At 39.3% G+C, this 13,028-nt stretch overlaps 1 protein-coding gene across 2 annotated transcripts in view; it reads right to left on the bottom strand.

The window, feature by feature from the left end:
* The window catches only part of LOC126108691 (zinc finger protein ZFP2-like), a 174,262-nt gene extending 161,448 nt beyond the window's left edge, over positions 1-12,814 (bottom strand). For both annotated transcript variants that reach the window (XM_049914009.1, XM_049914008.1), the window contains exons 1-2: positions 12,724-12,814; positions 11,175-11,264 (exon numbers count right to left, since the gene is read on the bottom strand). In XM_049914009.1, coding sequence (XP_049769966.1) covers positions 11,175-11,246 — 72 coding nt within the window. In that variant the 5' untranslated portion in view covers positions 11,247-11,264; positions 12,724-12,814. The remainder of the gene's footprint in view (positions 1-11,174; positions 11,265-12,723) is intronic.
* Between the last annotated feature and the right edge of the window lie 214 nt (positions 12,815-13,028).

Below are 13,028 nucleotides of genomic sequence, written 5' to 3'. Positions count from 1 at the left end.
GTGCTCCAGGTGGTGAAGGCATGACCCCCGTTCTCCAAAACGTGCTTAAGCACATGTGCACAATCAGTAGTCAAATTATCGCCTTCCTGCAACCAATGACTTATGTCATTTAACACTAGAGTGTGTTTCTGCAAAGTATGTTCAATTATTGTCTGCTGCAGAACTCAATAAACTCACTATTCACATCAAATAGTTCAAAATTCCCTTTTTTTAAATCTAAGATTGAGTGTTTCTGAAATGCCTTAAGACTTACTCACAGTAACTGTAAGTTGTGCAAAAACATTTCCCAAGGAAAGTGCTGTTATCAGCACTCATTACGCACATCACACCTATGGACCCCACATCCCCTCCCCATGCGCCCACACACACACACACACACACACACACACACACACACACACACAGGCTGGGGGGAGATGGGAGTGGCAGGAAGGGTGGCTGGGAGAAGAGCTTCTGACAACTGGGAGGGGGGGGTAGTTGCACCTGCTGCCTCTCCCTCAAGCATTCCTATCTTTTATATCTTCCGCTTCCCTCCAAGCCGTCAGCCGCTCTTCCCTAACCCACCCTCTGGCTCTTTTTCTCTCAGCACCCACTTTACCTGGCACAACCCCTCAGCCCAGTCAACTTCCAGAATTGCACTTCTGGAATTCTGAATTCAGCCAATGCAGCTGCACACACATACACTCTCCAGCATAAAACTGAGCCTCTGTCTAGCCACTGCTGAATATAAATCTGCAATGATTATGATATGCAACAATTAACCTGGCCATGCCCTATGTCCAGTTACCTGCACAATCTGGCAACACTAGATTTGGCAGTTTGGCAGTTCCTGTAGCAAGTCTTACTTCCTGTTCAACATGGTATGATACATGTAGACCCATGGTGTAGCAGTAAACAATATGTCATCTAAATGTGACATCTCACATTTGAAACTGCTCCTTATACAAATTTTTTCATCGCTTTTCATCTGAATGTTAAAAGTCTTTAGGATAATGGTAACACAGCTGCAATATATTTTCTCCTTTCTGACACACTGCTGATAATAGTTCCAAGCAATAACATTTTTGCGAAAGATTTCTTGGCAGACTGCCTGCCTCTGAACATTGCATTCATCACAGATCTCCAGGGTCCACTTGCGGCATCTGGTAGCGACTGTCGCAGGGTTCCATCACACTTTGTTGAAAGTATTAGATACCACTCACTGCTCTGGAAAGCATAAAATGCTATACTGTTGTTCAGAAATGCCCCACCTAAAAGTCTACAATTTGCATTTCAAACTCAATAGCAATGGACTAATACAGCAAAAACAATTTTTGACAAAGTAATATAAGTGGATAGACAAAGTCTACTCATCAAGCAGTGGCAGAACACACACATAACCTCCTTCTATGTGTGTGTTCTGCTGCCACTCAGTAGCAACGGAGGAAGATGGCCTGCTTTTATATGATGAGTATTGTATTACACTAATATGCAAGACATGGGTATGACTCAAAATTAATTTATAGTTTGTGATCCAATCAGACTACAGTACTATGTTGTTTAATGTTACTCTTTAATGCTTTATATCCAGTTTCTTTCCCATTAGAAGTGATTCTCCATGCTATAATGATTATTGCTGCCATGGTTTTATTTCTTATGGTAAATGTATGTGATAAACTATGTGGACACCTTGTAGCTATAGCAATACAGGCTCCCTACACATTGTCTGTGCACATACAGATTCATGGAGAACTTAAAGCTGATCAAAAGTGATATTTAAGGCATTCAGTTAAGATTCAAACCAACAAAGATATCTATTTTTTGGAGCTCCACAGAGTGGAAGGAAATTGCTAATGTTAGAGTGAGTAAACATCTACAGGGATGCCTAAATCCTATTTAACAGATTTAACACAGAGGAACTATATTCACTTCACAACTACTCCCCTGACATATGCTTCCTACGTGATGAACGGAACTCAAATTTGTATTTGTCAGCATCAACAAAATACACCAACAGCAGTATACTTTAAGGTATTATTTTATTTTATTATATAAAGGTGAACAAAGCTTAAAAATAAAATTAGTGGGGTTAAACCAAATCTTTGTGTACATCCAGCACAATAGACTACAACATGTGTACATATTTATTAGCCATAAAACTATTTCACACCACATATTTAGAATGGAAAATGTAAATACATTAAAAAGATCAGCGCTAGACAGTATAAAATCAAGGGTGCCATGGAAACAAATCTTTTCGCCTTTTGTTTTATGCAGGGTGTTACAAAAAGGTACAGCCAAACTTTCAGGAAACATTCCTCACACACAAATGAAGATGTTATGTGGATATGTGTCCGGAAACGCTTAATTTCCATGTTAGAGCTCATTTTAGTTTCGTCAGTATGTACTGTACTTCCTCGATTCACCGCCAGTTGGCCCAATTGAAGGAAGGTAATGTTGACTTCGGTGCTTGTGTTGACATACGACTCATTGCTCTACAGTACTAGCATGAAGCACATCAGTACGTAGCATCAACAGGTTAGTGTTCATCACGAACGTGGTTTTCCAGTCAGTGCAATGTTTACAAATGCGGAGCTGGCAGATGCCCATTTGATGTATGGATTATCACCGGGCAATAGTCGTGGTGCGGTACGTTTGTATCGAGACAAATTTCCAGAATGAAGGTGTCCCAACAGGAAGACGTTCGAAGCAATTGATTGGCGTCTTAGGGAGCACGGAACATTCCAGCTTATGACTCGCGACTGGGGAAGACCTAGAACGATGAGGACACCTGCAATGGATGAGGCAGTTCTTCGTGCAGTTGACGATAACACTAATGTCAGCATCAGCGAAGTTGCTGCTGTACAAGGTAACGTTGACCACGTCACTGTATGGAGAGTGCTACGGGAGAACCAGTTGTTTCCGTACCATGTACAGCATGTGCAGGCACTATCAGCTGCTGATTGGTCTCCATGGGTACACTTCTGCGAATGGTTCATCCAACAATAGGTCAATCCTCATTTCAGTGCAAATGTTCTCTTTACGGATGAGGCTTCATTCCAACGTGATCAAATTGTAAATTTTCACAATCAACATGTGTGGGCTGACGAGAATCCGCATGTCATCAACACAGATTTTCTGTGAACATTTGGGCAGACATTGTTGGTGATGTCTTGATTGGGCCCTATGTTCTTCCACCTATGCTCAATGGAGCACGTTATCATGATTTCATACGGGATACTCTATCTGTGCTGCTAGAACATGTGCCTTTACAAGTACGACACAACATGTGGTTCATGCACGATGGAGCTCCTGCACATTTCAGTCGAAGTGTTCGTACGCTTCTCAACAACAGATTCGGTGACCGATGGATTGGTAGAGGCGGACCAATTCCATGGCCTCCATGCTCTCCTGACCTCAACCCTCTTGACTTTCATTTATGGGGGCATTAGAAAGCACTTGTCTACGCAACCCCGGTACCAAATGTAGAGACTCTTCGTGCTCGTATTGTGGATGGCTGTGATACAATACGCCCTTCTCCAGGGCTGCATCAGCGCATCAGGGATTCCATGCGACGGAGGGTGGATGCATGTATCCTTGCTAACGGAGGGCATTTTGAACATTTCCTGCAACAAAGTGTTTGAAGTCATGCCGGTACATTCTGTTGATGTGCATTTCCATCACATGATTAATGTGATTTGAAGATAAGTAATAAAATGAGCTCTAACATGGAAAGTAAGCGTTTCCGGACACATGTCCACATAACATATTTTCTTTCTTTGTGTGTGAGGAATGTTTCCTGAAAGTTTGGGCATACCTTTTTGTAACACCCTGTATATATATAATCCAGAGCTAGAATAACCCATGATAGTTATGGCATGTCAGTGTCTTAGTCATATGTCATTCAAGGGACATATTTTTGTAAATTTCATATTGTTATTTTTGGGGGTTTATCTTTGGACAATAGGTGTTACTTTTGTTCAGTACTATTTATGCACCTCTACATTATTGAAGCCCTTATATGTTTGACCTGTGGTTTCCAACACTATACATTTCTTCTCCGATATTTTGTTGTCTAACAGTGTTAGTATGAATGTAATTTTTCAACCTCACTATAACGCACTGAATGTTTAGCTGAGGCGTACAATATGTCACCTTCATATGAGCTCGTACATCCTGTCTTCTACAACTCTTTGTATCCACTTCATAGCAGTTTACTCCCTTGGCAGGCAGCAAATTTTTATTAGTGACCATGTTTTCAGTTTCTTGGTATCTTATATGCTACATTTATACTTACGACAATGAAGCGTTTCACTGCTTCCTTATAATGAAATATAGTGTTATCTGTTGTCAGCTACCACCTTTCAGCCAGTTGCATGTTTAGACCCAAACTGACACATTCCCTAGTTCACTTGTGGGAATTCAGTATGTTTTGACTACACCTTACGAGTATGATTAGGACCTGGTTAGTTTATCAGCATGTCAGCGTTGTCCTTACTTCCCCATGCAACTTAGGGAAAATGTTGTTGTTGTGGTCCCCAGTCCTGAAACTGGTTTGATGCAGCTCTCCATCCTACTCTATACTGTGCAACCTTTTTCATTTCCCAGTACCTATTGCAACCTACATCCTTCTGAATCTACTTGGTGTATTCATCTCTTGGTCTCCCTCTACGATTTTTACCCTCCAAGCTGCCCTCCAATACTAAATTGGTGATCCCTTCTTCTAGTCAAGTTGTGCCACAAAATTCTCTTCTCCCCAACCCTATTCAAAATCTCCTCATTAGTTATATGATCTACCCATCTAATCTTCAGCATTCTTCTGTAGCACCACATTTCGAAAGCTTCTATTCTCTTCTTGTCCAATCTATGTTGTGATGCCATTACTATAGCCAAGTTTTGGTGTTAATGGTGTTAGATGATGTTACTCGTGTTATGTGCTTCAACTTTTATGATATGGTGGTTTTCGCACATTCATTTACCTTTTACTTTTTCCATACTCATGTTCCCTATAGTGACTTGCTATGAATTTTTATTTAGATGGTTTTTCTTCTATAGATAGGTCGTTAAGGTAGTGCCTCATACTCCCAGTGAAACTGTGCGATGTTGTTGGATGAGAACTTAGAGCAGTCACCTTACTTAAGTATGATTTGAGATCCTTGTTGGTTTGTTTCACCGTGGTAGTGCCAACCTGTTAAGGGATATAAAGGAAACCAAATCATATATATTCAATTTGCTGTATGACCTAGGCCACAAGGTAATTGTGAATATTCTTAGCGTTCACACTGCATGCTATTTTCTCTTGATAAGTCGACTGCCGTTGGGTTTTGCATTGTTTCTGCTGTGACAACTAGTTGTAACACTCTCTGTGATAGTGCTTAGGATGGTGATATGCATACTATTGTACTTCATAGTTTACTGTATAATATTTTACTTTAAATGTAGATTGGTTCTCATATGTACTAGGCACTTCCTCATCTATAACAAAAGGAAAAGAAGAATTAAAAAATGAGCTTTGTTTCAACAGCACCCTTGATTGTGTACTGTCTAATGCTGATCTTTTTAATGTATTTACATGTTCCCTTGTAAATATGTGGTGTGAAATTGTTTTATGACCAACAAATATGCACATGTTTTGGTCTACTGTGCTGGATGTACACAAAGATTTGATTTAATGCCACTACTTTCATTTTTAAGCTTAAGCAGTATTATGATTGATTATCCGTCACTTTCTGTAAGCTTTCTTCGCACAGCCTTAAATGCTACATGTATTCTCTTATTATGCAGGGGCCTGAAGATGGTATAATGAAATGCCAAAGCTGGTTTCTTTCACAATAAAACAAAATAATACCTTAAAAGAATACAGCTGTTGGTGAATTCTACTGATATTGACAATTACATACCAGTCAACTCCCCTGGTCATGATGGACCAACAGAGATCAAATTTGTATAGTCAATGGTCAAGTCAAAGTTCTTTAGAGACATTTGTGTAATGAAGCAGCTTGGCTTCACAAAGCAGCCATCTATGACCATTAACACAGCTTAGCGAGTCAAGCTATTGAGATGTAATGCGTAAAGGTTTTCTTCAGATTTTGTTAAAGAACTTTTTCTAGCAATTTCCAGTTGAATTAAGTGAAACAGAAAATTATAACCTAGACCGCACAGGTCTGCACTTGATTAGAACTGAGGACTTGCACCACCATTGGATTACAACAGAGGTTGGGAACAACTAAGCTAACAATGCACTGCTGGAAGCAGATCTCCCTCAACACAATATTGGCCGCTGAGCCTCATGACAATGTTAAAGGTAAGACCTGTTGTTCCTTATGTGAAGCTTGGCTTTTCAGTAGCTCAAAATTAAAAATTTAATTTTCTAAATGACTAATGGAAAATCTCATATAAAGATGTGAAACAAATACTAACAAAGAGATAGAGGGGCTGGCCAGTACTTAGCTCAGTACAGCCAACAGATACACAAAAGAACAGAACCGAAAATTTACATTCCTAGCTTTCAGAACAAATGTTCCTTCATCAGGGAGGAAAGAGGGGAGAGAAAGGGAAGAAGGGAAAGTGGATTCAGTTACTCACAACACTGGTTATGAAGTGACAGGGAAAGGAAAACAGGGAGGGTAGCAAGGATGGAGGCATGGTTGTCAGAGGGAAGTTGGCTTCCCTTTCTTTCCCCTCTCGCCACCCTGATGAAGGAACATTTGTTCCGAAAGCTAGGAACATAAATTTTCGGTTCTGTCTTTTGTGTATCTATCGGTTGTACTGAGCTGAGGTAAGTACTGGCCAGCCCCTCTATCTCTCTATTAGTATTTGTTTCAAATTAAATTTTCTGTCACATCTTACATGAGGATTATATAGTGAAAGTCAATGAAATCCAGAGGGAATTCCAAGCGAATTTACTGAAACAATTTAGAACCACATGTAAAAGTAAGTGCACTATCACAGGGTTGCCTAATAGTTGCAGCCATGTTGCCAATTCTTAGCTGTGCTAAGTATATTTATGTGGTGAAATATTTGTTGTACTCTTTTTATAACAGGCCCTCAAAGCATGTTTGGTTTTTAAGCATTGTTATCTTCTGATACTTTCTAAAATGTGTATTCTGCATGGAAAACCATCCAACATTTCATTCTTCCTGATTCATTGGTCATGTGCACAGGTGCCACATGGGGATAGGAAAGGTCTTGCCAGTGAACAAATAACAAACTAATAACGAATGATGTTTACTGCATTACAGAAGAATGTTGACAAAAATAAAAATAAATACAAGTATGCTGCTTTTTAGGTGGCACAATACAAAGATTTGTTTGGCACTTTGTTACCAGACTTTGCTCTGGCTATTCCCAAAGAAAAAAAGAAAAACTTAAGTGACACACATCAGCAGTCCAGAGAGATCTGAGGCAGCAACTACCCTTGCCTTAGACAATGAGACAAACTTAGTGCCACAAAGCAAACATGACACTGATTCACTTAGCTCTCTGCTACTGCTCTTGTGGTAGTCAATGAAGACAGTTCACAACCTGAAATACAAAACCAGTTGAAACTTAAGTGTGAAATTACCTTCCTAGGATTGAAAAATTAAATTTATCATCTCAATCTCATATAAACATAAGGACTTCAGATTATTTCATCATTATGGAAAGATAACACTACAAGAATTTAGCATGATCTCTCTGCATAATGCCAAACATTGGCAGCAATATTTGAGTTAAGGTGGTCACAAGATGCCAAATATTGCCTAGGCACGAATGCACTAGCAATACAAAAAACTTCATGGGTAGTTTACAATCCTTACTGCTATCCACAGATAGCTCCAGCCAACTGTCAGTCGAGCATGCTACCAGACGCCAATGTGATGGGAGTGCTTACGGCCACTCAACAATGAGGTTATCAGCACTCTTACACAAATTAAAAGAAAAGAATGTGGAAAAATTAGTAAAATGTATCAAACACACTAAGACAATGAGTAAGAATTAAAGATGCTATAGAGGAGGCTAAAACACAAGCAAACTGAGAAAGAAGTTTAAAGGAAAGCAGAGGAAAATGTCACTGGCTGGCCACTTACGTAAAATATGGGAGACCCTGTCACCTTGTGAACAAATGAAAACCTGTTCCCTAAAATCTTGGTAAAAAAGGTAAACAATTCACAAAACTTTAAAATTCAAACCACATTCATTTGGTATTTATATAAAATAGATTGCATTTCTTTCAACAAATCAGCCACAGCCTGCTTGTTGGAAAACAAAATATAGTCTAATAACATGTGGCTTAAAGTGATCTGTACACCAGAAGTGCCACACATGGAGGATCCTCTCACCAGAGAAAGAAGGCATGCATCATAGGACTGTGGCCTACGTGAAGAGGACCTCATCCCATTGATATATGGCTGGAAGGAGGTACGCCATGGCTGAGTTGTGGGCTTGACCACATGGGGCTTACTGTTGGTCATTTTCAATCACTCATCCTCACACCAACACAGAACTCTGGGGCTCAACAGGGAGGTCATAGTATGCAGGGCGATGGCACACTGAAATACCTCAGGATCAAGACACGCCCCTTAGCTGCTTGATCTGCCCTTTCATTTCCTGCAATTCCCATGTGCCCTGGTACCCAGCAGAAAGACACCTCCTTCACTAGTTGTCCTAGTTGGAGGGTGGCATCAGGGATAGTCTGGGCTACTTTATCCACTGGGTACAAACATGTCAGCAAGGAAAGGGCACTTACAGCATCTGAACATACTAGAAAGTTAGCACTGGAAAAACGTTTCATCTGCTCCAGTGCCTGAAAGATCACATATAATTCTACATCAAAGGCAGTGGAGGCTGTCAGATCTTGAGGACACAATCTGGGAAAGCAACACAGCAACCAGCAGAATCCCCGTTTTTACCCACCCATAAACAGCTACATAGTTGTGTTGCTCAGCTAAAACGTCAGAAAATATCACATTAAAATGCAAGCACGAGTGCAATCTCTCCTGTACTGCACCAAATTTAAAATCACTCTGCACTTTTTCCAGTAACCAGGATGGCAGATGAGTAAAACCTTGGATTCAGGGTTGTGCTTGCTCCACACCGAGTGACTCCAACACGTGCTACATGAAGACGTGAAACAGCATTGTGGTTCATGGATGGTTGGATAAAAGGCATTCCTGAGATGAACAAGCAACAGTATGGTGTGCGGGTGAAGTTGGAGCTATGAGGAACTTACAGACCTGATGCACCATGAGAAGCTGCTGCCGGGTGGTAAGTGGCAGTTTTCTGGCCTCAGCACAGAGGTATGAATCTGGTCCTAAAAGCACCCGTGGCCATCCTAATGACAGTGACAATGTTCTTCACATAAGCTGAGCCATACACCGTGCACCCATAGTCCAGCTGCAAATGCACGAAAGCCCTGTAAACTGGAGTGCACATGCCCTGTCCACTCCCCAAGATTGGTGGCTAAGGCACTTTAAGAGACTCACTGCCTTGAGGGTTCTGACTTTCTGGTCTCTCAAGTATGGCAACCACGACAATTTTGAGTCAAACATACATTTCTGGGAAACAATGTATCGGATAGAAAATACATTGATAGTATGTTTCAGGAATGAGAACTGCCACATATGCATTTGGTGTGACGATTTACAATAAGATATTGGTCCGAGGAATAGGAATCACTGCTTCATAGTGAGGAGGTTAGTCAAATGCATCTGTTTATGATACAAAACATACATAGACTAAAAATTAAGTTTTATGTGCTTTTGAAATTTAGGTGTCTTTTAGTTAATACAATGTGCTAAATGTGTTCTCAAGGGCCACAGAAAATGTTCAGTCCACCCACTGAAGCATCACAAGTTATGAGAGAAACTTCAGTGTGGTATTTCAATAATTTCTGAGGTTCCAATCCACAGTTAACCAGTGTTCAAATTGGCATAATTGGTATTCATAAATTCTACAGCTTTCAATTAATCTTATAAGACTATTATTTTAAGCTAGGGTTTGTTTCACCTACCAAATTGTAATAAGGTTAGTTTTAATATATATTTAGTAGAAAATGTGAACCTGAAAGTCTCATCAACCTGAACGGACCCACATCATTACCAAAATTGTAAAAACAAACCACTCACAAAAATGCAACAGGCGTAAAATAAATACTGTAACAAGTATTCAGCTATTCTGGGGACATAATATTTGTTGGTTTTGGCTCTCAAAACCAAACTGTCACAGCATAATCCCAAACACGTACCATACTATAATACAGACCAGTTTGTTGCCACATCATCTATTCCAAAACATAATATATAAGCAAAATAAATATTGCCAGTGTTGCATTATATCTCTGTACACATATGTCATATGCCATATCATTCCACCAAGGATTAGAGTCAAGAACCTGTTACCAGTAGGTTCAACCCACACTATTACTGAAATTGTAATCTATCAGTGTGCACGCAAACAGTGCTGTCAACCATTCATTAAGCTCCAGTAAGAAATTTGTCTGAAATGTAAATTTACTGACATCCAGTTTACATATTCAAAGAGAAATGCTAAAAAATGGCTCAAATGGCTCTGAGCAGTATGGGGCTTAACATCTGAGGTCATCAGTCCCCTAGAACTTAGAACTACTTAAACCTAACTAACCTAAAGACATCACACACATCCATGCCTGAGGCAGGATTCGAACCCACAACCATAGCGCTCGCGCGGTTCCAGACTGAAGCGCCTAGAACCGCTCGGCCACACCAATGCAAATTTACAGATTAATATGAAACTTACTTATCAGAACAGTGACCACAGTGAACAGCTCTTCAAACTTACTTACAAAAATGTTTTATGTGAGCAGTAATCATGTAATGTCGATAAAGAAATCACAAAAACATTTCAACTTAAATTCTCAATTATTTGAAGTAAGCATACAGAATAAGAGCACACTCCAAGTTTATGTGTATGTATTATCAATGTCACTGAACAGTGCATTTCAAAGTTCTCTAAATTCTAGTAAACATTTGATCTACTCTATTCCTTTTAATCCAGTGAAATTCAACGCAAATCATAGTTTATGCAATCTTGTGAATTGTTATGTATGACAAAAATATTATCTCGAATACACCACATTATACATACTTCCAGACATATGACAATTATGTTTATTTGCTCCAAATAACACACAGACAACTTAAAGAAACACTGCTAAGACAAACAAGGATACCACTTACTGTGGAGTCTGGCGAGGTTGACATCTCATCTGTAATCTCTGTTTTTATCCAGATAATGTTTTTCTGATCCATTGCTGCAGTTCGAAGGCCCTGAAAACCAAGGAGCCAGATAAAAACAATGGTATTCAATATCCATTGTCACTATGAGATAAATCTCAGAAACAGCATTTTTTACTCCTACCACAGCACATGAGTCATTGCAGAGGAAATAAATTGGAAAAAAAAAGAACAAAAAAAAACACAGAAATAGCATTAAGAATGCATCTCTTATGTTATGAAGGGTCAGAACATGCTATCTCAAAATGTCAACAGAAAAATCACATGCAAACAAAGATTTATTGATTGTTACTGTTTCTTTGTGCCAGTGATTCATTGTATACTACAGCTGCAGTACTATATGCAGTATGGGAGATGAATTTTGTAGCTCTCCATCTGAATTGTAACTTCAGCAATATGACCATGCAAACTAACACATGTAACGTGAAATTTGTAAATAAGACAGTTTACTGCACTAAAAATATATTGTACAATAACGAGAACGTTTAAAATGAAGCTTGCAGGCAGACACACAGATTGTTCTCATGTTGTACAACCATCTTTTATCACTGTAATTTTTGTCCACAGTGTAGCTCTTCCTGGACCAATTGTTGTAATGTCCTTATACAGAAGAACTTGATAGCAACTCACTCTGAACAGCCACGCAAATAAGAGCTAGAATGTCTTCTATTGGATCCTCTTTCACCCCCATATAAACAATACTTCTACATAGACAGTAACTGCGGGCATTTATATTGTAAGTATTCAAGCATACAATTTCAAACGCTACTATCTGTGTGAGCAATACTCCATATCACAGCACCGCTCTTTCTATCCCTTAACCAACATCACTGTATCACAGGTGATATGCAAGTTGATATTAACATACTAATATAGTAAATGTGCGAAATTCACTGTCTGCCTTCTTTCACCCAACACAAAGTATTTAACAGTGTTTCCCACTTTCACTGGAAACAACAACTCAAGGAAACTGTTCCAAAAGTTGCAGAAATACTTTCCTTTACGAATTCAAGTAGGATAAATGTAGAGATCTAGCAGGCACATCAACCAAATATTTCCCGTAACTGATGTAGAAAATATATTCTTGATGTACACCAGAATAAGAATAGAAACACTACCTTCTCCGCTGAAATTACAAAACATATATTTCACGGAAAGTAACACAGAGGTTATGTCAAAATAAACATAACCTAAGAAATTACATACGAAATTCACACGCTGTCCATAACCATCATCAAAGTCGCAAATGGTTATCCAATAACAGCAATTCAATACGGAATAAAGTTGCTTTCCGATATTCAGGTTGTATCACATTAAATTAAAACAATATTGACAGTTCACCAGTTCCTCGGAGCATATTCGCACCTTGTTTCAAAAGTCCTATCCATTTACCATAATAATAATAACAAAAATGCTGTAACACTCGTGTTCCAAAATAAATTTTCGTATCTTCTTCCCTCATGTCAGTAATTTCTTTTTATTTATTTATTACCTGAAGGACGCAGTTTACAAATTTCTGCAATACACATTACACAAGATGGCTGCTACTAAGCACCTCACTTCAAAGATATTTTGACCTGAACGCTCGTCCAGAAAACGATCTGTCTGCGCAAATCACATTTGAGCAAACAGTCCGTTGCGTGGCAACAGAAGATTTGCGCAGAAATGCGTACGGAAACTTCGAACTTGGAGGTTAGAGCGAAACTGCTCAAATATGTTCCTACAAAGCACATCTGGGCAGACAAGTTGGAGCATGTGGGCAGGTGATCGCTGCAAATAATCAAATATGCTACGAAG

Source organism: Schistocerca cancellata, chromosome 11 (assembly GCF_023864275.1).
Source record: "Schistocerca cancellata isolate TAMUIC-IGC-003103 chromosome 11, iqSchCanc2.1, whole genome shotgun sequence".
Taxonomy (NCBI): domain Eukaryota; kingdom Metazoa; phylum Arthropoda; class Insecta; order Orthoptera; family Acrididae; genus Schistocerca; species Schistocerca cancellata.
Note: the sequence above shows the minus strand (reverse complement) of the source record. Positions and strands in the feature narration are given on the sequence as shown.